Source organism: Eulemur rufifrons, chromosome 4, assembly GCF_041146395.1.
Source record: "Eulemur rufifrons isolate Redbay chromosome 4, OSU_ERuf_1, whole genome shotgun sequence".
Classification (NCBI taxonomy): Eukaryota; Metazoa; Chordata; class Mammalia; order Primates; family Lemuridae; genus Eulemur; species Eulemur rufifrons.
In genome coordinates, this window is record NC_090986.1 from 38,180,450 (window position 1) to 38,206,290 (window position 25,841).

Here is a 25,841-nt window from a genome sequence, read left to right on the forward strand (position 1 = left end):
TCTTATCCTTGGCCAAGTCTACGCCATCAAGACCCAATTTAGGATGAGTCTGTCTACGCCCTTCTGGTGGAAGGAGGAAAACAAATCACATGACTATGTAAATTGGTGCCACTACAAATTTAGTTTCCAATTCCAGCAGGGGCTTCAGAAATAGTCATCACCATGGTAGGTGTTTCAACTCCACCACTTTCCTTTCCTCACTTCCAACCATGGAACCCCAGTCAAAATCTTTGCTTCCTACTTCATAGAAGAAAACAAGCTTCCAAGAAAAAATTCCTTCAACTTCTCTACCCTGCAGTTCTAAAGTTAGCATTATGGCACACATCCTAACTTATGTTCTTTGCTCCCAAATGCCAGACAACTGTACAGAGAAGATCCTGCCTCCCAAAGGATTGTTTTTTTTTTTTAAATTATCTCTCCTTTTCAACACCACTTCTCTCTACCCACATGTATATTCTATTCACATCATATTTTAAAAAGAAAAAACCTACCCCAGCTGAAAATATTTTTTCTCCTGCTTTTTGAACTAGTTCTATTTCTCCCTTCTTTCCTTCAGTGACAAACATCCTATAAAGGAAAAAATATATATCTATTTATTCTCATTCTCTGCACTTCTAATTCTTTGCACTTCTAATTCTTATCTCTTCACCAAACCATTACTATCTGACTTCACTCAAAAATCTCTTGCTAACAACAATTACCTTCTAATTGTTAAATCCAAAAGCCTCTTTTCAGTCCTCATACTATTTAAATCTTTAATACACTCAACACACTGGACTGTACTCCCAATTACTTTTTCTTTAGCTTCCTGAGAACTGTTCCCTTCTGGTTTTCCTTTGACCATTCATTCTGCTTCTTTTGTAGCAGTCCTTACTTTTCCTCTGCCAACTTTAAAGAGCCGTAGCTAAAACTGAATCCAGAGCTGTGGATACTATCTCTGACTTAGTGACTGGATTGAAGCTGGACGGTGTGTAACTGGTTTGGTTTAGTTTCATTTGCCAGATGTTAAAGCAACTAATCCCACATAATATGGTTAAAGTTACTGTTACAAGCATTCTTTTGTCATTTTAAAAATTAGCATAATGTACTGTCTTATTTGATTTCACATCGTTTTAGAAGGTCATCTAGTTGCTAAATGAATAAACTAAAAAAGAACATGATTTGATGCCAAGAGATCTAAATTTAAGATACCTACCACCTACTAGTTGGATAACCTTGATTGTGCTATTTATCTCTTTAAGCCTCATTTTCTTTCTGTGATTCATGCATTTTCATTCATTCATTCAGTTATTGATCATTCAGCCAACATTTACCAAATGCCTAGTATATTTCAGGTACAGTATACAAATCCCATCTGATCAATCCCTAGGACTTCCAGCTGCTAAGAACTATTAACAGAAGCTGTGAGGCAAGGCCATATTACAACATGACTGCAGAAAGGGAAACAAAGGAAAATAAAAGCACATTTTATCATAGGTAAACCAGGGAGCAAAGACCTGTAAGAACCAGGCCTGAAACACCAACTTCCTTCACAGAAAGTTTCATTCTTTCCTTAACAAACACAGAGAAGCTAAGAACAGAATCCTCAAGCAAACTAAATACAGTAACATCAATTACTTAGACATGCTGTTGTTGATGATTCATCCAGGAAGCACGACAAATGCCAAGACACCACTACAGACGATAGTTAAAGGGGGCTGATCCATCAAATGTTATGTGCAAAAGCAAAAACTCTCAAAAGTTGGCTGTTAAATCTAAACACATAATCTGAATTAATTTGAGACTACCAGAAGACAAACACAAATGCATATACACACTATCACTCACTCTGTTTCTTTCAATGTTAGCAATCATGTACCCCTACAAGGATTCACCATATCATATTTTTAATAAATTTTATTTTTTAGAGATTTAAAGTCACAGTAAAAGCCAGCATAAGGTACAGAGATTTCCCATATATCCCCTGCCTGGACACATGCAAAGCCTACCCTCTTATCAACATCCCCCACCAGAGTGGTACATTTGTTACAATTGATAAACCTACACTGACACACTATTATCGCCCAAAGTCCACAGTTTACATTAGAGCTCACTCTTAGTGTTGTTTCTATAGGTTTTGACAAATGTATAATGACATGTATCCACCATTATGGTATCACAGAGTAGTTTCCCTGCCCTCAAAATCCTCTGTGCTCCACGTATTCATCTCTCTCTTCCTGCTAACCTCTGGCAACCAATGATCTTTTTACTGTCTCCATAGTTTTGCTTTTTTAGAATGTCATATGATTGGAATCATACAGTATAAAGCCTTTTCAGACTGGCTTCTTTCACATAGTAATTCTGTATTTCTCCATGTCTGTTCATGGCTGGATAGCTTATTTTTTTCTAGTTCTGAACAATATTCCATTGCCTGGATAAACCACAGTTTATCCATTCACCTACTGAAGGACATCTTGGTTGCTTCACAGTTTTGGCAATCATGAATAAAGCTGCTATAAACATACATGTGCACGTTTCTGTGTGGACCATAAGCTTGCAACTTTTTTGGGTATTTGTTGGAGCACCACCAAGGAGCACCACTGGTAGATCAGATGGTAAGAGTATGCTCAGTTTTTAAAGAAACCAACAAACTACCTTGCAAAGTAGCTGTACTCTTTTGCATGCCCACCAGCAATAAATGAGAGTTCCTGTTCTTCCACATCTTCACCAGCATTTGTTGTTGTTAGTGTTCTGGATTTGGGCCATTCTAATAGGTGCATAGAAGTAACACATTTTAACTTACATTTCAAAACGATGTGGAGCATCTTTTCATATGCTTACTTGCCATCTGTATATCTTTTTTGATGAGGTGTCCACGTTAAGGCCTTTGGCCCGGGTTTTTAATAGAGTTGTGTTTCTTATGATTGAGTTTTAAGAGTTCTTTGTATGTTTTGGATATCAGACCTTTATCAAATACATCTTTTGCAAATAAGTTCTTCCAGTCTGGGACTTGTCTTTTTATTTTCTTGGCAGTATTTTTTGCAGAGCAGAAATTTTAAATTTTAATGAAATCCAGCTTATCAATTCTTTCTTTCTAAAAAGTCATCACCACATCCAACGTCATCTAGATTTTCTCCTGTTATCTTTTAGGAGTCTCACAGTTTTGCCTTTTACGTATAGATTTATGGTCCATTTTGGGTTAATTTCTCTGTAGGGTGTAAAATCTGCTAAGTTCAATTTGTTGCATGTAGATGTCCAGTTGTCCTAGCACTATTTGTTGAAAAGACAATGTATTGTCTTTGCTCTTTTGTCAAGACCAGCTGACTATAATTATGTGGGTCTATTTCTGGGTTCTCCATTCTGTCCCACTCATCTATTTGTCTATTTTCTTGACAATACTACATTGTCTTGATTACCATAGCTTAATAGTAACTCTTGAAGTCGAGTGGTATCAGTCCTTCAACTTTGTTCTCTAATATTGAGTTGGCTATGCTGAATCTTTTGTGTCTCCATGTAAATTTAGAATCATGTGTCAATATTCACAAAATAATTTGCTGGGATTTTGGCTGGGATTTCACTGAATCTATAGATCATAGATTGGCATCTTGACAATATTGAGACTACCTATCAATGAACATGGACTATCTTTCCATTTCCATTTATTTAGTTCTTTGATTTCTTTCATCAAAGTTTTGTAGTTTTCCTCATATAGATCTTGTATATATTTTGTTATCTTTATACCTAAGTATTTCTTTTGGGGGGGTGCTAATATAAGTGGTATTATATGTTTTTAGTTTCAAATTCCATATGTTCATTGTCAGTATATAGAAAAACAACAGACTTTTGTCCTTGTATCCTGCATTCTTGCTATAATTATTTATTAGTTCCAGGAGGGTTTGTTGTTGGTTTTTTTTTTTTTTTTTTGATCAATTTTGTCATATTTTCATGTCTTCTGCAAACAAAGATAGTTTTGTTTCTTCCTTCCCAATCTACAGAACTTTTATTTCCTTTCCTTTCTTGTGTTACTGCATTAGCTAGAACTAGTATGATGTTGAAAGACATCCTTGCCTTGTTCTTAGGGGAAAAATTTGAATTCTCACTATTAAGTATGAAGTATGGTGTTTGATATAAGTTTCTAGTAGATGTTCTCTTCTATTCTTTAGATTGCTGGAGTTTTACCGTAAACAAATTTGGGATTTTGTCAAATGCTTTTTCTGCATCTATTATATGATCATGTGATTTTTCTTCTTTAGCCTGTTGATGTGATGAATTACATTAAATAATTTTTGAATGTTGACTCAGACTTGCATACCTGGGATAAATCCCACACAGTCACAGTGTGTAATTCTTTTGATACATTGTTGGATTCTATTTGCTAATATTTTGTTGAGGATTTTAATATCTATGCCCATAAATGTTCTGCATATTTATTTTCTTATAATGTAATATCTTATCTGGTTTTGGTATTAGGGTAACGCTGTCCTCACAGAATCCGTTAGGAAGTATTCCCTTTCCTTCAACCTTCTGAAAGAGATTGTAGAGAATTGGAGTAATTTCTTCTTTAAATTATTGGTAGATGCTATGGTCTGAATGTGTTTCCCAAAGTTCATGTGTTGGAAACTTAATCTCCAATGCAACAGTGTTGAAAGGTGGGACCTCTAAGGGCTGATTGGGTCATGAAAGGATTAATGTTATTATTGCAGGATTGAGCTCCTAATAAAAGGATGAATTCAGCCTCCTTCCACTTGCTCTCTCATACACTCTTGCCCTTCTGTCTTTTACCATGGGATTATGCAGTACAAAGTCCCTTGCCAAATGCTGGCACGTTGACATTGAACTTCCCAATCTCCAGAACTCTGAGAAATAAATTTCTTATAAATTACTCAGTCTGTGGTATTCTGTTATAGCAGCACAAAACAGACTAAGGCAGCAGAGTTTACCAGTGAACCCATCTGAGCCTGGTGCTTTCTGTTTTGGAAGGTTCACATTTCTTTATTCCTGTATAAATAATACTGATTTTCAAGTTACAATGATCACTATAATGCCACATTTCTAAAGGCACTATTCTCAATATGAAAACTCTGTTACACTTAGGTTTTAAAAATCTTGACATGGAAGTATCCCAAGAATGGAAAAATGAGCACCACATGTACTCACCATCAAATTGATTTCACTGATCATCATCTAAGAGCACATTTAGAAATAACATTAATGGGGTGTCGGGCAGATGTGGGCGGGGGAGGGGATGGGTATGTACATACATGAGTGCGATGCGTACCGTCTAGGGGATGGACAGGCTTGAAGCTCTGATTCGGGGGGCGGGGGGGCAAGGGCAATACACGTAACCTAAACTTTTGTACCCCCATCATATGCTGAAATAAAAAATAAATAAATAAATAAAAATCAAATAAAATCTTGACATGACTGGCATTTTCTAGTAAAACTTTATACACCTACATTTTATTACTGCATTCGTTTGCAATAGGAACAAAGATGCACAAGAAAAAAATATGTAAAAGCCGTGTTTGTGAAGAAACCAGAGAAAAAAATACTATACAGAGAAAAGCTGAGTAGGTGGTTCTTTGTGGTACTCAAATTCCATTTATCAATAAACCTATTTCGACATACATAATAAATATATTTACCATTAGATTTGGAGAAGAAAAAACCTGGTAATCTAAATTTTGAACTTTATTTTTTAAAAAGATTGTATTTTGCCTTAAAAATAAATCCTTATTTAACATAACTAAAACACCAATGAAGAAAGATTTGAAAGTATTTTTATATAGTAATTTTGTTTTTAATTAGGTCAATGAAAAGCACTGTGCAAGAATATATAACATACAGATAAATTCAATAACAAATAACTTGCACAAATAGTTCTGAGCCTATCCTCAATCACATACACTGGCCTAAGAATAAGCAGCACAGTGGTTAAATTCATAGACTCTTGAATCAAATTTTGCAGACTCAAATCCAGGCCCCAACACTTACCAACTTTGTGACTTGTCTGGGCCTCATTTTGATCAGCTATAAAATGAGAATGACTTAGATATAGGGTTTTTGATTACAAAAATTAATAATTTTAAATATTCAGAAATAATGCCTGACACAGTAAATATCCAATATATGTTAGTTTTTAAAAATCAAACAAAACAAAGACACATTACATATATTGTATCATCTATTTTAATACCTATAATCCTCTGAGATGGATATCATCCTCCCTTTTACAGGTGAAGAACAAACTTTAAAGAACAGAAATGGACACATCTAATTAAGGGCAGAGTCAGGACGATTCAAACCCAAGTTTTACTGTCGCTAAATTCAGGCTGTTTCTATTTCAAGATGCCTCCAATAAAAATTCACAGGTAGTAATCCACCCTGCGCTTCTCTGTCTCCACAAATAGATTTTATGAGTAGTTGAATACATACACCCACACACACTCCCCTTTGAATCCATCCATCCACTTCTCTTCAATGCCACTACCCTAATCCAAGCCACTAATATCCCTTATCTGCCACCGTAGCTTACTAACAAAATTGCAGACACTGACACTTGAAAAGCCCCCAATGAAAAGGCTGGCTCACCAAGAAATGACAAAACACTGAAACCCACAGATCAACAAGTCAAGAACACACAAAGCTCTAGGGTATAAATCGGCACAGACAGAACACCCAAATTTAAAGAAAACTTTCAACACGAAAGAAAAATAAAACAAAATACTAGGAGGAAAGCCAATTCAGGGAGTAGGAAAAAAAATCTCAAAAATCTATAGTTGGCTCTAGTTCCAAGTTCCAGCATGGCAGTAGCACAACTCAGGACAAAATACAAAAAAAAAAAAAAAAAAAAAAAAACCACCACAACTACCTGGGCATTCTGAACATTAAAGAAAATAGGCAGAGATGTAGAGGACAGCTAAAACCTGGAGAATCAACCTGCACCAGACAAGTTTCTCTCTCTGCAGCTTTGCTCTGAGGTAGAGCCACAAGTTGTGGACAGCAACAGAGGCATGGCTGCTAAAATCCCAATAGAAACCTTGCTATTTCTAGCCAGAGAAGGCATGGAATGGAGCCCAGGCAGGCAAGAGAGTGAGGGGGAAATAATTAACCCTCAAGCCATGTATGTGCTGGACTGATCCAAAACAGATCAGTAAAGGCCTAAGGAATTGAGCTAAGATTTGAACCACTGCACACAGAGTATGAGACACTGCTTACAATTTGAGTCTAAGTGAGCTGACTGCCTGCTAAAACAAAAACATCAACATCCTCCAGAGGACCAAAGCAAAACATTCAGAAGATCCAGGATAAAATTCAAAATTACTAGAAGTATTGAAAAATACAAATCATTCTTCCAGGGAAAAGGCAATCAGTAGATGCCAACCCCAAGATGACTCAGGTCATAGTTATCATACAAGGATTTTTAAAGTAGCTATTATAATTGTGTTCCAAGAAGCAAAGCAAGATTACCTTGAAATCAATCAAAAGGGAATCCACAGCAGACAAATAGAAAACATAAAATAATAAACCAAATAAACATTTTAGAATTGAAAAATAAAATATGCAAAATAAAAAATTCACTAGATGGGATCCATTGCACAATAAAGATAAAAGAGTGAACTTACATTGCATGATAGAATTTATACATTATAAAGAACAGAAAAGGTTGAAAATAATAACACAGCCACAGTTACTTTATATCCTTAAAATAGCTAACAAAAAAGTTTTTTTTTAATTTAAAAAACATGAAATGTGAAGCTTGAAGAAAATGAGAGAGATTGGGGCAGGAAAAAAATTTGAAGAAACAATACCATAATTCCTTAAACTAGTGAAAGTAAATTTACAAATTCAACTTCAGTAAGGCCAAAACAGAGTAAATTCAAAGAAAACTAACCAAGACATATCATAAAACTTCTAAAAATCAAAGATAAAGAAAAGTTACCAGAAGCAGCCTCAGAAAAACAACATTACATACAGAGAAACAGTGATTGAAATAATTATAGATTTCTCATCAGAAGCCATTGGTAGTCAGAAGAAAATAGAAGAATATCCTTAAAGAGCTGAAAGAAAGACACTTAGCCAAGAATTCTATACCCAAAAATATATATACTTCAAGAATAAAGGCAAAATAAAGACATTTTCAGACAAAGGAAAGCAAAGAGAATTGATTAGCAGCTGACTTGCACTTTAAGAAATGCTAAAGGAAGTTCTTCAGGCTGAAAAAAATGTAATAAAGAGAAACTTGTTTCTTTAGGCGTGAATAGAGAGAACAGGAAATGGTAAATATATAAGAAAATATAAAAGATTATTTTTTCCTCTTAAGTTTTTAAAAATATGTTAGGATTTAAAATATAATTAAAAGGTTGTTTGGTGGGGTTTCCAGTGTAACACATATGAAAACTATAAACACTGAAGTTACAAGGAGTTTGGGAGTAAATGGACCTATATGGTTATAAAGTTCTACATTTTATATACAGTTATACAATATTAATGTTAAATATACATTCATAACCTTTCACCGTGTACTGTAATCTTAAGCACAGAAAGCTAAAAGGTAACAAAGATAGTCAAAGGGACACTAAAATTCTTTTCAAAAATCAAATGACCCAAAAGACGACAGAAAAGAGTGAAAAGAGAAACAAACAAAAAAAACCAGAAAAAAACAAACATTTAAATAGAAAACAATATAATGGTAGATCTAAACAAATGATATCAATAAATACATTAAACACAAACACTCCAATGAAAAGGCAGAAGCTGTTAAAAGCAAAACCCAACTATATGCTACCAACAAAAGACATACTTAAAGGACTTAGATAAAGTAAACAGACAGAAAAAAATGTCATGCAAAAATATATAATAAGAGGGCTGAGATAGCTATATTAATATTATATAAAATAGGCTTGAAGACAAAGTTAACTACCAGAAATAAAGTGGGACATTTCATAATAGAACCTCAAAATAATTAAAGCAAGAAACTGAGATAATTAAAGGGGGATAATTCCATAAACACAGGACATTTTAAAACCTCTTACTCAGCAAAAATTAGCAGAATACAAAAGCAAAATTCTGTAAAGATATGGAAGGTCAGAACAATACTGTGAACCAACTTGATTTGACAGTTATAGAACACTGTATCCAACACCTGAAGAATATACAGTCTTTTTGAGTATACACGGTATATTACCAAGATAGATATTCAGGCCATAAAATAAGTCTCAAATTTAAAAAGAATGAAATCATACTGAGTATGTTCCCCTCCACAGAAAAATTAAATTAGAAAATAAGATACCTAAGAAAGTATCAGATAAGTAGAAATTAGACATAAAAAGCAAAGTAAACCATAAAAGGAGGAAAATAGTAAATAAGTAAGGTGAGAACAAAAAATTAACAATAGATATACAGGCAACTAAAGAAAAAAAATTAGGTAACTTCATGAAATATTTAAAAAGTTATACAAGGTACTCAATATTTTCATAGTCATAAAATGTGAATACTAATCACTGATTTAACCAAAAATTAGGTGGTTTTCATACATTTAATCCTTACAATAATTCTGAGACAGGTGCCTGTACTATCTTTACTTACAAATGAAACTACAGCATAGAGTAGTTGGCCCAAGCACACTATGCTTGTAATGAGTCAAGATTTAAACCCAAGATGTGGGACTACAAAGATCATGACCTGGGTAGGGAAAGCAAGGACATGTAAGAAAGCAAAGTAAAAATAATAAATCAACAAGTAGGGGAATCTGCATATGTTAAAAATATGTAAGTAAACAAAGCAGCTGAAATAAAGATCTTTTTTTGTTTGTTTTTATTTTTGTTTTTGTTTTGAGCAGAAAGACTTGGACGTCAAAGGGTGGAAAAGGAGGCTGCCATTTCTCATTATTGGTATTTTAGTACTCAGACTTTTTAAACTATATATGCGCACTATTTGATTTTTTAAAATATGATGGTTAAAAAAAACTTGACTACAAACTGAATCCAGCCCAATGAAAGATTACTGGGTAGTGGGCTCTACACAATCAGCTGGGTTAACTTAGCTAGGGGACTACCGGATTCTTACGCTATACCATCCATGCTCCCTGGCTTCACCATGGGAGGTGAGAATTCTGCCACTGACCCACCAGTGCTGAACCACCAATGCACCTCCCTAACCTGGCCTCACCATGAATAAAAGAAAGTTAGCTATAATGAGAGTTCTATTCCCAGAATCTTTGACATATTTTAACTCAGTTGATATGTGTACAGTAACAAAATAAAATTTGTCTTCCACGCTTTGTTTCATAACCTTGAACAGTGCCTCTCACAGACAGTCTTCTATAAAATGATAATACTGAAGAAAATGATCACTAAGTACTCCCCTACTTCCACGACATCTGAAAATTAGTTTAAGTTTTCTCCTTTCCATGGGTACACCAAATAACCTAACCATGGTTACCATCTTGCAAATGCAAGCCACTGGTCAGAAGAGGAATTACACAAAAATACCAGAATTCATCTAAACTGATTCATCAGTACTATAGCAAACTACATGCCCTAATTATGAACAACATGAACATCGTATATGCTGTGCAATATATTATTACTTTTACAGCATAGAAGTCTGTAAAACTATATATTGATTTATGAATATAAGATGTCTCAGTATCCCCATGCATACACTTGGAATCATTCATGAAAGGTATTCATTTATTTCTTCAGTAAGTATTTATTTTGGACCTATAAAAGGTCCAGAACAATGCTATATACTGTTATAAACAAGACAGATCTGAGCCCCCTTCCCACTGAGGTTACAATCTAGTGAGGAAATATAGACCATGAAATGAGGGCTATGACAGTGATAAGTGAGTGCACAGTGTTAAAAGAACACACGTAACTTCAAGTGGGAAATGGAAGTGGGAGGCAAAAGGGAAGGGAAGGTTTCCTGGAGAAAGTAACATCCAAACATAGATCTGAATACAGAATAGAAATTATTCCTGGAGGAAGGAGGGAGAAAAGAGAAAAGGGGAATATGTTCAAAAGCTAGAAAGCAAGAGATAGCATGGTTTGAGGTGGTGGTTGGAGGGCAGCGGGGCAAGAGAATAAGAGTATTATATAGTTCAAACCGCGACTGAGGTGTGCAATGCAATAACACATTAGGCAAGGATGAGGTAAGCAGGTGTTCCTGTTGTTCTCTAAAGGTTACAAATGAAAACTTAAAAGGTTCTCAAGTGTTACCTCAAAACCCTTCCTTTTCTGGGGAAATCATGCAAAAGGTCATCTGATATAGATGAAAGCTCTCCAAAGTGAGGAGAACAAATGTTCTATAAAAGCTGTCATTACTGATTTCTTCAGTCCAACATTCAACAGTTATATGTCCTAAGACCCCCAAAATTAGTAAAGAGGTTAACATTATTGTATTAAAAGATTCTTATACATAGTAAACTCCAGTTTATTACCTTATTCTCAAAGCCTCTGTCCAAACAGTGCAATTTCTTTACATTATGAGTAATTCTGGAGAAACATCATAGACAAAGTAAACCACAGCACATTCCTGAACTTTTAAAATATTAAATTGTTTCATGTTCAAACAAATCTTAAAACTAAGCAAGTCAAAACCTTGAAATAATCTGATAGTAAATCTTAAACTATTGCAGCATTTCCCAACTTGCATTTGGCATGTCTTTAACAAGAATTTTACACACACCTTAATTCCAGCTAAGTGATCAAACTTCTGAAAGAAACCATAACAATATGTCCTGAAAACACAGACATATGATGATTTACAATCACATGGTAGAGGCAGGCTAGCCTTAATTACAATGATCTTGTCAGTAAATTTACATTCAATAAATGTCAGCAGAATTATTCCGTACTATTCCATAGCTACTTAAACTCAAGTCAGGCCTACACATATAGAAAGTACATATAAAATTCCAAAATAATACATTATCAACATACATACAACTGCACAGTGTTTTACAACGTAGGTCAGATATTAAGGAAAGAATAAAAGAAAATAGTTGCTAAGTAAGCAATATAAAACAGATGAGAAAAATCAAAGCAATACCCACAACTCCACAGTTAATGAAGGCACTAAGCAAGGCCACTACATTACGGCTTCATGTGTTGCTTACTGAACAACTCTAGGAGACACCAGTCAGAAAGACAGCAAGAGAGAGACAGAGACTGAGCAATAAATATTTATCTGGAAGGGAACGCAAAAAACCACCACCACCTTCAGGAGCCCAAGTCTAAGCAACAATGATGAAAACAAATATAAAAGAAAGAATAAAATAACACAGGCAAGGTTTTGAGCACCGGTCTTGAGCTAGCACCATTCGTTCACTCATTCTTATCAAATACTTACTGAGAACCTACCATATACCAGGTACAGAAAGATACAGCAATGAACAAAACAGACAAAAATCTCTCTACCCTCATAAGCCTTATATTCAGGAAGAAAGGAGGTACGAAATTAATAAGCAAAATATTTGGAATGTAAGATGGTGATAAGCACTACGGATAAAAACTGAAATAGGGAATGAGGATCGGGAGTACTGTGAAGGAGGTATAGTGATTTTAAATAGGGTAGTCAAGAATAGCATCGATGAGGTGACCACTCAAACAGAATGAAGATTCCACTAGACTTGCTAAACGTTTCTTTGCCATTCTCACAGGGAGTTTTATACTCTATTCCACTACCCACTCATCTCCACCCCAATTCTAGTGACATACTGTGCCTGCCTGATTACCAGGCACATGTATGGTATGCAAAACAACCTTACCACATTGCTAAGGATTCATTTAAAGACTAGGAGTGAAGTAAAAAATTAATTTCTCAGAAGCTTCCTCAACAGGCCCAAGCTTCAGGACTATACAAGGTAATTCGTATAGCATCACATCAAGGTGGGCAAATTGGCAGCCAGCAGGCCAAAGCCAGCCCACTGTCTGTTTTCCCAAGTCAAATTTATTAGAACACAGATACATTTATGTTTTCATATTTGGTATGGACAGTGCTATGCCACAATGTCAGGCTTGAGTAGTTGAGACAGAGACCACATTGGCTGCAAACCCTAAAATATTTACTATCTGGTCCTTCACAGATGAAGTTCACTAACCCCTGGTCTACATCATCACCATTACCACCACCAGGCCTGCAGTGGCACTGCTTTTAGGGACATCTTTATGAGCATGTTGATCACTGTAGTCACACAAGACCCCACTCAGGAAGACCCCATGATAGGTATTGAATGTAGTATGGTCACTGTCTTGAAATGCCTAATAATTTTATCTTTGAAAATGAGTTTTGTAAGTGAACTTCAACAGGACTCCAGTGAAACATGTGTGATGGACAAACAGCTCACAAGCAGTCTGCCTCTGCAGGACGGGTTTTCAGTCCGTTGAACCCCCTGGCTCAGCTCAACCTCTCATTCTTACTCTGCGACTGGGGGCAGGGCAAGGCGATGGCCATCCCTATCCCAGACTAGCATCATCACGGCACATTCAGTGGGCAAACTAGAAGGGCCTCTTGCCTATTGCTGATTTAGGTAATGAGCACGTCCTGGCATGGAGACTGCAATCCCCTGGGGGTCTGCAGACCTGGAGAAAGGAGGTCCTGTAGAAAAAGGAGATTGACTCCCCACCCCTGGCCAGAACCCCACATTTTCATTTGGCATTGGGTCTTGCAAATTATGTAGCAAGACCTGACTGCTTTCATGAAACAAAAATTATAAACTGGAGTTATAAATCAGAGTTCCAGTCTTCTGTCAAATCCAGCATACAATTTATTTCCATGCTTTGTTCCATTCCACTCTAAGCCATCTCTTTCACCTAGCTGGAGTCACACAGCTTTCCTTCCATTTCTTAAATGAACAAACTCCTTTCCACTATAGGCCATTATCTCACCTGTAATATTCACCAACTAGAACTAGATCTTTCCTTTTCAGCCAGGTTTCAGGCTGACTGTCATACTCTCCGAGCGGATAGAATTCCCTGACTAACCTGATCCCAATCCACTACTGAGTGATCAGATTGACTGGTGTGCTACATCATCTCCAAAAATGGCCACCATCAATTACTTCCCTCCATGTATGCGCATGCCTCCCCCCCACTGAGAGATGGAGTTTATTTCCTCTCCCTCTGAATCTGGGCTGGTCTTATGACTGTTCTGATCAATAGGATGAAGCAGAAATGACATTCTGAACTTCTACGCCCTGGTCTAAAGAAGAATGGCAGCTTCCTCTTCTATCCATGCTATGAGAAGCCAAGGTTACACTGAGAGGGAACACAGAAGAGACCTAAGATGCTCCGGTCAACAGTCCCAGCTCAGCTCCCAGAAAAGAGTCAACATCAACTGCCAGCCAAGTGAGTGAGCCATCTTGGAAGTTCCAACCCAACTGGGCCCCAAAATGGCTGAGGCCCCAGCTAGCAACACATGGGGAAGAACTACTCTGCTGCTCACAGTCAACCCAAGGAAACTTGAAAGATAATAAAATGCTTGTGTTTGGAGTAGTTTGTTACACTGCATTATAAGCACCCAGGTCTGAAAAGTGGCTCCATCACAGCTGGGCCCGTTATTTAACTGTTTTGTGTTTCATGTTTCTCATCTGCAAAATGAGAATGACATTATCTATTATACTTCAAAGAGGTATTCTAAGGATTAAATGTGCTAATATGTATATAGCACTCAGCAGAGTTCCCAGCATTACTGACATAATGTAAGTAATTACTGTCTTATTATTGCCATTTCACTATTGATAAAATTTATTATTTATTCCATTAACCTGCTTTGTTTTCTTCCAAGCCCTTATTACTACCTGAAATGATGCTCCCCGTGTCATATGTCACCAATCTTGGTGAGATATGACACTGTACAAATATGGAAGGCCTTTTCAAGGAATCTGCATGCTGAGAACAGGAATTTTAAACTTCAAAAATTCAGTAAGCCCATTAGAATGATAAAATTAAAAAGACTGACAACAGCATAATTTTAGCAAGGTTATGGAATAAGCAAAACTTTCACACATTGATGGCAGAAGTGTAAAATGGTAGAACTACTTTGGAAAAAAGTCTGATGGTTTCCTATAAAATTAAACATACACCTACCCTTTTACTCAGTAATTCCACTCAAGAAAAATATAAACGTATGTCCACAAAAAGATCTGCACAAGAATATTCATAAGAGCTTTATTCACAATAGCCAAAAACTGGAAACAACTCAAATATCCAGCAACAGACCAATGGATACACTATAATATATTCATACAATTTATATGATGCACAATTATTCCACAAAAAAAAGGGATGAGCTACTGATACACACAATAACATCAATCTAAAAACTTCATGCTGAATGAAAGAGCTTTATAGATTATAGCTATATGATTCCAGAATAGGCAAAACAAGATAATTATAAGTGAAAAAGTCAGAACAGTCACCTGTGGGGTAGAAATCCATAAGGATAATAAAGGAACTTTCTAGGGTAATGGTAATATTCTGTATTGGGTCAGTAATTCATCTGTAAAGGGCAGTAGTATAGGTCTGTGTCTCCCTAAAATTCGTATGTTGAAACTCTAACCCCCAAAGTGATGGTATTTGAAGGTGGGGCCTATTGGAGGTATTAGGTTTAGATACGGTCTTAAGAGTGGGGTCATCAAGAGAGCAGTGGCGTCTTTATAGGAAGAGGAAAAACTCTCTCTCCACCTTGTCAGGACACATACTGGCCATTTACAAGCCAGGAAGAGAGCCCTCACCGAGGAACCAAATTGGTCTGCATCTTGATATTGAATTTACCAGCCTTGAAAACTGTGAAAAATAAATTCCTGTTAGCCACCCAGTCTATGGTACTTTGTTATAGCAGCCCAAGCTCACTAAAACAGGCAGCATAGCAAATATTTCAGGCTCTGCAGGCTCCATCTCAAATATAGTTATGTGTAGATTAATGATGGGGATGCATTCTAAGAAACGCTTTTGTTAGGTGATTTCATAATCATGCAAACTTTATAGCATGTACTTAACACAAACCTAGATGGTATATCTAAGCTATCTGGTATAGCCTATTACTCCTAAGCTATAAACTTGTACAGCATGTACTCAATACTGTAGGCAATTGTAACACAATGGTATCTATGTATCTAAACATAATCTTATGGGACCACTGTCATATATGCAGTCCCTCACTGATATGACATCCCTTGTTGAATGAAATGTTGCATCATTATGCGGCGCATGACCATACTCAACTCTGCCGTTGTGAATGAATGGGCATGGCTGTGTTCCAATAAAACTTTATATACAAGAATAAAAAAATAAAATGGATTGACAGATATACAACAGTACTAAAATAGCACACCGTTAACAACTGTAGACCCGACAATTTATAGGGCGGTTAACTGTACAATTCTTTCAACTTTTATATATATTTGAAAATTGTAATATTAAAGCTTATTACATGTTGAGGTAGATTCAGTAAGAGGCCACTGAAGGTCTGTGAGCCAAAAGACAAAACTGAACTTATTCAAGTTGAATATTCCTTAACCAAAGACTTGGAATCACAAGTGTTTTGGATTTGAGATTTATTCAGATTTTAGAACATTTGTATATACATAATGAGATATTTTGGGAACAGGACCCAAGTCTAAACACAAAATTCATTTATACATACTTTATACATATAGCCTGAAGGTAACTTGATATAATATTTTTAATAACTTTGTGCATGAAACAAAGTTTCTGTTGAGTACTTACATGTTAAGTACTTACTTATGGCATCATGTGACACTCAAGAACTTTCAGATTTGGGGGCATTCTGGATTTCAGATTAGGGATACTCAACTTGTAACCCACAAATATGGCCGATGTAGTGCAAATGATACAATGAAGGATGAAGGTGAAGGAAGGAAGTAGCAAGTAGACTAGTACAATATTCCATGCCATGGAAAGTATGAATATTTAAGGAGTATGGATTAAGTCAAAAAGAATTCACTAAAAGAAGAAAAGCCAGAGAAGTCAAGAGAAGCAGAAAGCTTTAGTATCAGGAATAAGGAAGGAGTTTCAAGGAGAAAGTTCAGTGTTTACATAACAGAAATCAAGCAACATGAGAACTGAAAAATATCTATTAGCTTATGCAACTGATTATCCAAAAGAGGTATGGTAAGACTATAAATGAGATACAGTATATTGACAAATTCAAAAGTAACAAGTGAATATCAAAGCAACCAGGCTGGCCAAGAAAAGAAGGTGATAACTAGAGCGCAACATAAGGTAAAAGGATGACATGTTTCTTTAAAAGTGGAAAATAGAACAACTACCCCTAAAAATCACCATATGTTATCTCATCCAGAATATGTACTATTGGGTGAGGCAGTCAGCCACGGGCCTGAAAGTCCCTGCACATTCTTGCTGAGTGTGCCAGTTTGCAAAACTTTCCATTTCCTGATACTGAGCTATTCCTTGTGTAATAATAAGTTCCATAGGCAACAAAGAAGGTCAAGGCAACAGCAGGTGCCATGTCTGGCAGATATGAACTAGCCTTGTTTGTTGTTTGCTACAATATTTCCTGCTTGTTTTAAAAAAATTTTTTTAAAAAGACACAAACCCACTGCATGTGTTCACGTGGACACCCAGCACACTCATAGGACTTGATAGCAACGAAAACCTAAGCAAATATGCTGATATTCATGCTGCTTGCTGTGCCATGAGTAATAATCTTATTTGTCTCTGACCTGGGGGTCTCCTGTTTTCTGCCAGCAACCATGAAACATTAACAAACTTATTAGCTTATAAAAAGAGTACTTATTTATCATGTACCAGTCTCTATATGTTTTACTTATATAACATTATTTAATTCCCATAATCCTAATGAGGTAAGTACTAATATAAGGAAACTGAGGATTCAAGATTCAAAGTAACTAAACCAAGGTCAAACAAATTGAAAACAGTACAACCTAAATAAAAGCCTAGATGACTTTAAAACCTGTGTTTTTTTACCCACTAATAGTCAAGCCTCCTTTCCAGCTGATTTATCAAGGGCAACTCTAATTCTCCAAATACAAAAGCAAAGTACCTAGATCTTCACAGAATGAATTCTCCAAATTATGTTCCACAGAAAACTAGTAGTTTGAAAATGTTAATATAATCTTAAACTTTTAAAAACAAAGAGCAAAACAAACAAAAAAACCTGTGGTCAAAAATTAGGAAAAGCTAGATTAAACACATCCAAACTATGCTTTACTGTAGAATTTCTCTTGGTTTTAATATGTCATTATAATATGTTTCAATATGTTAAGATATGTTAAATCTTCCAAGAACACTTATCATCATTCTGGAATACAGTTTGGGAAACTACTGCTACAATCAACACTGCCAATTTAACTTGTACACAGAATACGGTTTAAGTCTTAGTAGTCAGCTTGGTACAGGTACATAATCCTTTAAAATAGAGAACATCAAAGTTAGAATGTGGTCTAGCAGCTGCAAGCCAAGTCAACTACTTCATAGTTAGGGCAACATTGCTCATTTCCTATCAAACAAAACTGAATTTCCCATAAAACAATGAAACTATGTATTATACCTGGCTTTTTCTGAAATTAGAAGGGTAACAATCAAGACTTTTGGTAGCTGTGCATTGTTATCCACTGCTTAACAAAATTTGGGCCCTTATAACAACAGTAGGGAAGAAGAGACCACAGAAAAAGCAGTTTCCAGATAAAGCTTGTGCATTGCTTAGTGGTAGTAAGTCATCCTGATGGTCCTGGGCATCACTGCTAACTTTCCAGTTATGAAGAACTGTATTTTAACTCTTTAAATAAGCGATAAATTAACATCATGTACCACATGAACCCTAAGTATACTTACCTATCTCCTGACTTAGTCATCTCTTAACAGTCAACAACTGAAGTTGTTTATTGCTCCAGTTTATTAATCATTCCAGTTTCCCGAAAAACTGAGCTAAAAGCAACCACAAAATAGTTGTGTTCAACCTATGAGCAAGACCTACAGATTTATCCCTAGCTTAAAAAGTCTATTGGAAATGTCAATTCAGTTGCTTCTCTGGCATATACCTAAATATACAGTTATTAACCAGGCCATTCTCAACAAAACCAAGAGTGATACCTTACAGATGAAATCACTGTGTTAATTACACTGTAAAAGAAATTAAAATCCAAATTTAAATTTCACTAAGATTGTCTAACACTTTACCTCACAAGAAAAACAAACTGATGTCCTTACCTACTTAAAGTTGTAGTATCTTTAAAAGGACTAGTAACGTCATATCTTTAGGATTGATTTTTGCCCTCTACTCTCAAGGAATACCTCCACCCATTCAAAGTCTATATAGGACACATCTTCAGTCTGAAAAAAGAACAATAAAATATGTCTATTTATTTTGAAAAGAATCATAGAGAAAAAGAAAATATCTTAAAACTGAGAGCAAATTTCAATATTTTGGTAGCAAGAATTAAAAAAAATAAGTCTCAACTATTGAAAGCAAATATGACAATATAAAAAATTATTTTAAGGCACAGCTACATCATTTAAAAATATTTTGAATAGTGATGTGTATGAGAACATAATGGATTCTGATAAGCAAAACTTCCAAAGGGAAAGAATTCAAATCACCTTAGCCATTAAGGGAAACACACAGAAATAGGAAAGATTAGAAAAATGAAACAAGCTCCACTGCTAATATTATTCAATATTTATCTATTGCATTTTATTTTTATTAACATTTACAAAAATAAGAATGCCCTAAAAAAAAAAAAAAAATCAAACCACTAAAAGGGTGATAAATTGAAAAACGCTTTCCAGATTGGAAGCAACAATATTTTCCAAGCAATTCTAAAAAAAAAAAAAAAAAAAAAGATACAATTTCAGAGGATTCAGAATATAGATCATTTAGAGGTTTCATAGGATAAAAATCAGTTGAAAATGGAAGCATCATGAGCTTTTATCTTAGAAAAATGCAAAATTACATACACTGGGACCTCATCTTACAGTGTCCTTCATATTTGTCAGAATGTACTCATTAACAGAAATTCTTCATTCACAACTAAGTGTTACATCTGCAAATACATTTGAAAGGTGAAATCTGGGACTAACATACCTAAATTTGTAAAATTTTACAAACCATAAACTGCACCACTAACACTACGCTACCTATTAATGCTTTTCTCCTCTCCCTTGGTAAACAAGCTTAACAAAATCACCATCGGAAAGTTTATAGAATAACATGCTACTTAGCTGCAAGACAATAGTCAACTATTGCTGAGTCCATTTTTAAATAGGGTTTACAATAGCAATCTCCACTGACACCACCAGAATACACAAAGGAAAAAATATATTAGAAAAATTGACACTGAAAATACAGAGGAACACATGTCACTCATTTCAACTTACAGTTACCAAGTTTGTATGTTTAGGCTGGAAAACCATGTAGTTAATGAAAAATAATTTTTTGAACAAGATTATAATTTTTTCTAATAAAACTTCCTGTTTCCCCTCCCGCCAAAAAAAAAAAAAAGTGAGGATGGAGGGGAAAAAAAGACTAGTCACTTTTAATACTAACACAATGGAAAAGGACAAAATAACATGGTTAACTAGAGCAGACAGACAAGAACAGCATTACTATTCATTCTTTAATGTTCCACAATTCCTAACCCACATTTTTCCCAAATCCACATCCCATCCCACGGAGTGCTTACACCTCCTCCTCCCACTCACCGGCCCACCCACCCCATTTATGACGGCGATCACCTTCCAGGCAGGTATGTGAACTCAGCCCCATTTCCAGTAGATAATCGACTGGAATGTCTCAAGAGTGACTGGGTCAGGAAATAAGAAAATGATAAAGTGAGAAATACAGACATAAGTTTTAAGGTGTGCCGGGAGGGGGGGGTGTCTTATATGGGGCTTTAGGAGCTAGGAGACCTGGGGCGGGAGAGAAGGGTCTCGAAGAAGTCATAGACGGGAGGTTCAAAGAAGAGGTGTGGGCGAAGCAGCTCCAAAAAAAAAAGAAAGAAAAAGAAAAGAAAAGAAAATACACGTCTCCCCGTCTCCCCCAGGAATAACCCAAAGAAAGGGGCTCTCGGGGCCACGGCGGGAGGCGGACCCGGGTTCCGCGAGGCACAGGAGGCCGGGAACTCACCACCTGGTAGCGGCCAGTCCCGGGCTGGTGATGATCCATGCTGCCGGGCTCGGGATCCGGCTTCCGAGCGAGCGAGTCCCCTTGGCGCTCGGCTCCCTCGGCTTCTCTCGTCAACGACGTCGCCGCCGCAGCGCCCCTTCCGCCTCGGGTTCTGCCGCCGCGGTTGCCCGGCGGGGCCGCTTCACTTCCTGTGGCTCCCGCAGCAGCCGCGAAGAGCTCCGCGTCGGACGCGGCTCGGTGGAGCAGCTCCGGGGCGCCGCGCGCGCTACTGAGCATGCTCGGGGTGGCCGCGCATACTCGGTGGCTCCTCCGGCGGCCCATCGGCGCTGCGGGTGGGAGGAGGAGGGTCGCTGGGTGGGAGGAGAGGGGAAAGTAAAGCAAGTCCGGGGGAGCCCGGGTGTCAACTTGTTGGGAGCGGACGGTGGCAAAAGGAGCGGGGGTGGAGGCGTGGAAATGACCGTGCTGGATTGGTCTTTTCTGTGTGCACGGGTTTGGGGCAGGCACAAGCGGGTGCACAATCACACCACTGGGAGACGGATGCTGAGGAGGGAGGGGACGCATTCCTAGGGCACCTGAGAGCAGGTCGCCTGTTCACCCAGGGCTTCCTCTTATTACTCACCCAGCTTAGGACATGGCAAGGAGATTCCTTTCTAGCACATTCCTGGGAAGCTCATTCAAAATCATTAGTGGAGTAAGGGATTTTTTTAAAGACTTTTTAGAGCAGTTTTAAGTTCACAGCAAAAATGAGAGAAGTTATATATACTCTCTGCCCCTAGGTATGCGTAGCCTCCCCCATTATCAACATCCCCAACTAGAGTGGTACCTTTGTCACGACTAATGAACCCACATTGACACATCATCACTATCCAAAGTCCTTAGTCCACATTAGGGTTCACTCTTCTTGATATTGTACTTTCTATGGGTTGGGACAAATGTGTAATGACATGTATCCACCTTTATAGTATTATACAGAGTATTTTCACCGCTGTAAATTTCCTCTGTGGGATAACTTTTTTTCTTTTTAAGAGGGGGTTTCCCTACATTGCGCAGGCTGAAGTGCAGTGACTATTCACAGGCCCATCCATAGGGCACTACAGCCTTGAACTCCTCAGTTCAAGCAATCCACCTGCCTTGGCCTGCCAAGTAGCTGGGACTACAGTCTCCAGCTCTGCGGATAATTTAAAAAAAAAAAAAAATCCCTTTTTGGCAGTAAGAAATTGAAAAATTCAATGGACCGTTCAGACATAACTCATTTATCTCTCAAGGAAAGAGACTTCAAGAGTTCTAGGTTACTGGAAGTGTAGAAGAAAATAATCAAATGAGGTAGGACTATTTTGTGATAATACTTAAATCAATAATTCCATAGGGTTTAACAGTAAGGAATGACTTTAGAGCATTGTAATGCTCAATGTCTGGTTAACCACACATGACCTACTGTGTGGGTTTTTTTCACAGGGAACAAAGCATGTTTCTCTAGCAGGTAGAGAAGAGCATGATAGGGCAGTAAAAGGACCTTTTAACCCAAAGACCTGCTTTCTCTGCTCTGAAAACTATAATCCCACATGATCTGGCCCAGCTGTCTGTTTTAAGATCGCTGACCCCTTTCCCCTAAATGATCTTACAGTGGAGCCTCTGAATGGAAGGAAAGGGATCTGGAGCCCCATTCAGTTTACTTCTGTCATGAATGTCCAGAGGAGATTTCTGGAATGAAGAAGGCTACTGGATGAGCAGTGGTTAAAATAACAAGATGCAGTAAAGACAGAAACTCATTGGGAGATCATCAGCTAAACAATTTAAACCTTCCTGATAGTTCTTCTCAAAGCATTCATCAGCAATTCCTATTTTTGCCTTCTCGACATGTCCAGTAGTAGAGAGCATTCCTAGGCTAACAATTAGAGATAATGATATCTCACACGTAAGTTTCTTTAAACTTGCCTTGTTTTGATCTAACTTAATATATTTTAGATACGAGACAATAAACCTATGCCATTATATTGGTTTTATTGGTATAAGTGCTTACTGTCACAGTTTCACCCAAATGATACTGACTCTCAATGATCAAAACAAATAGCCAGTGTCAGCAAAATGAAATTAGATCCCTACATCACTGACAATCTATAAGATTCATTTAGAACGTAATTTTACATGCACATATGTTTTCATGAATCATTTATATGTTCATTTGTTTCTCAAATAGACTGCTGCTCAGAGCAGAGACCATTTTTTACAACCAGAACAGCACTGAGAATGTAACAGTGAAAACCAAAAGACCTGACCAAAAGCAGACATCCTGAATCCTGATAGAGTAACACATTCTTTCAATTTTACCCTCATCCCAAATTCTATAAACATTTTGCTAATCTAGCAGAGCGAGTGGCAAAATTCAACAGGAAAGCATATTTTTAATGAGGAAGATGAAGAAAAAGAGGGGAAAGAGAAGTAGAACAACAGCTTAACAAGTATTAAGCCCTTCCTCCGGCAGGGACCATGCATGTCTATTTCATCCTCACCACAACTCTGTAATAAAGGCACAATTGTAAATCCCACTAACAGGTAAGGAAACCAAAGCACAGAGAGGCTCAGGAACTCATTCAATGGCAAATCACTAATAGATGGTGATAGATATCAGAACCTCCCCATATTAAGCACTATGCTATAATATACCCTAAAGAAAAGAGCCCTTGTCTCTTTACCCTTTGTAGCTACCACTGCTGTGAAACTTGTGCAGAAGACATAAAAAGATAGTGATGCATGACAAAGAGCCAATCTGACTTCCTTAAATCTCACCTTCTTGATCTATATAAAATAATAACTCTTTCTTATTATCCCCAAGTGCGACACTGCGGTACTGGGGAAGACATGAAGATAAGTCATCCAGATTCCCTTTCAAGAAAGTACTCTACCAGCTGCAAAGAATGTGGCTAGCTGAAAACTTCCAGCTGTTAGCTTTGTCAGGGTCCCCGCAGCTTTCAACCTCAGGTAGTGATATTTTCATGGTGGCACCCAGCCATTGGCTGAGCAAGACAGTGGTACAAGGTTCTAGCTGTTTTTGCCAGACACTGGAGCCCTTTAAGGGGCAAAGTTGCTTCAGAGCTCCCTGCTGAGCTGGCAGAGACTTTGTCAGCTCTACATCATGTTATGACAGCTCCCCCTGCTCAAACCTTTTTCTTTTCACAGATGTTGCTCCCAATGAATCTCTTGCAACTTATAATTTTCCATCAGCATCTGCTTCCTGGAAAACCCAACCTAGACAAGTACCAAGATGTAAAGTGACAGAACACTGTTAATGTTATCAAAATTGTGTTAAATGATTACAACTGTCATTTTATGTGGTTGATATTTTATCTTCAGAATAATCCTCAGTACTCTATGTGGTTAGCCTTTTCTCATATGGATATAATGTATCTATAGCCTTCCTGCTAAGAATAACTTTCCTGTTGTTCTGCAGAGTGATGCTGTCACTTCATAGGAACCTTTTTGCCTGGGACATACTTTCCCATTGGGAACCCCTCCCACTTTCCCAGAAGCAGAGCAATTACCTCCAGAAGTAAACTAATTTCTTAACATCTGCCATCCTCTCTTCCTACTTCTAATCAGGCATGTTAGATTATACATATGCATATGCAAGATTCTTTATTGACATTCTCACCAGTTAAATAGCAATAAACATGCTGTTGCCATTGACACAGGCCTAAATCACAGGTTGGCAAATGTTCCAAATTTTCCTTACCTCTTCAGTGATTTTTAGTTTTTTATCATTTCCTCTGCAACATAGAATATATAACATAGAACTGCCCCTCAAAGGATGATAGTTAGTGTGATCTTAATAAATAATTGCATTTGGAATATATGTGATTTTTGTATATTTATCTGGAGAATGACTGAAAAGAAGTAGGATTACATTCTCTATCTGAAAATGTCTGTATTACCTAGTAAAAATTCACTAGCCATCATTTTCTGATCATTAAATTCTAAAGTATATATTAGAGAATACAAGAAACATGCTTTTCACTTTAGTAAATGAAAATAAGCACAATGATTAGTTTCATCTCTGTTACCATGTATATGAGACTTTTAATCAGTTTGTAGACTTAACCTTCAGTTTAGCTTCACAAAGTGTTCCTTATTTAACTGGTTCTGAGATTCTTGGCATCTGTTCAGCAATATAATTTTAGAGAGGAAGTCTAAAGTGAGCAATTTGACAATCAATTATCTACTCCCTTTCCCTCTTTTTATTCTCGTCCAGTATGTTGGAAGAATCTAAAATACAGCTAATGTTTTTATTAGTCAGTATTCAACTGAGAAACAATAAGTAGAAGATATATGCTAAGATTTATTGCAAGGAATTGGCTTACACAGTTGGGGCCGGCTGGGCAAGTCCGGATTCCACAGCACAGACCACTGGAAGGAACTCCAGGGCAGGAGGTGAGGCTGCTGTCTACAGGTAGAATTTCCTCCTCGGGAATGTCTCAATTCTGCTCTTAAGTATATGTAATTGATTGAATCAGGCCCACCAGATTATAGAGGGTAATCTTCTTTACTTAAAAGTCAACTGATTTAGGACTTTAATCATATCTATAAAATACCATCACAGCAATGCCTAGAATAGTGTTTGATTTAATAATTGGGGCTATACCCTAACCAATTTGATATAGAGAACTGACCTCATCTATTTATTTAAATGCTAAAAGTTAAAATGGTCTCTATATAATAAAGATAAATAGGGAGAA

General features: G+C 36.9%; 1 protein-coding gene across 2 annotated transcripts in view; it reads right to left on the bottom strand.

Annotated features, from left to right (window-relative positions):
- The window catches only part of NDFIP2 (Nedd4 family interacting protein 2), a 68,751-nt gene extending 47,011 nt beyond the window's left edge, over nt 1-21,740 (bottom strand). Inside the window, exons 1-2 of one of the 2 annotated variants that reach the window (XM_069467113.1) lie at nt 21,731-21,740; nt 21,112-21,461 (exon numbers count right to left, since the gene is read on the bottom strand). In XM_069467113.1, coding sequence (XP_069323214.1) covers nt 21,112-21,432 — 321 coding nt within the window. In that variant the 5' untranslated portion in view covers nt 21,433-21,461; nt 21,731-21,740. Of the gene's footprint in view, nt 1-21,111; nt 21,531-21,730 lie in introns of those variants that run through there. The other variant, XM_069467114.1, reaches the window with a different exon arrangement.
- Nucleotides 21,741-25,841: the final 4,101 nt, after the last annotated feature.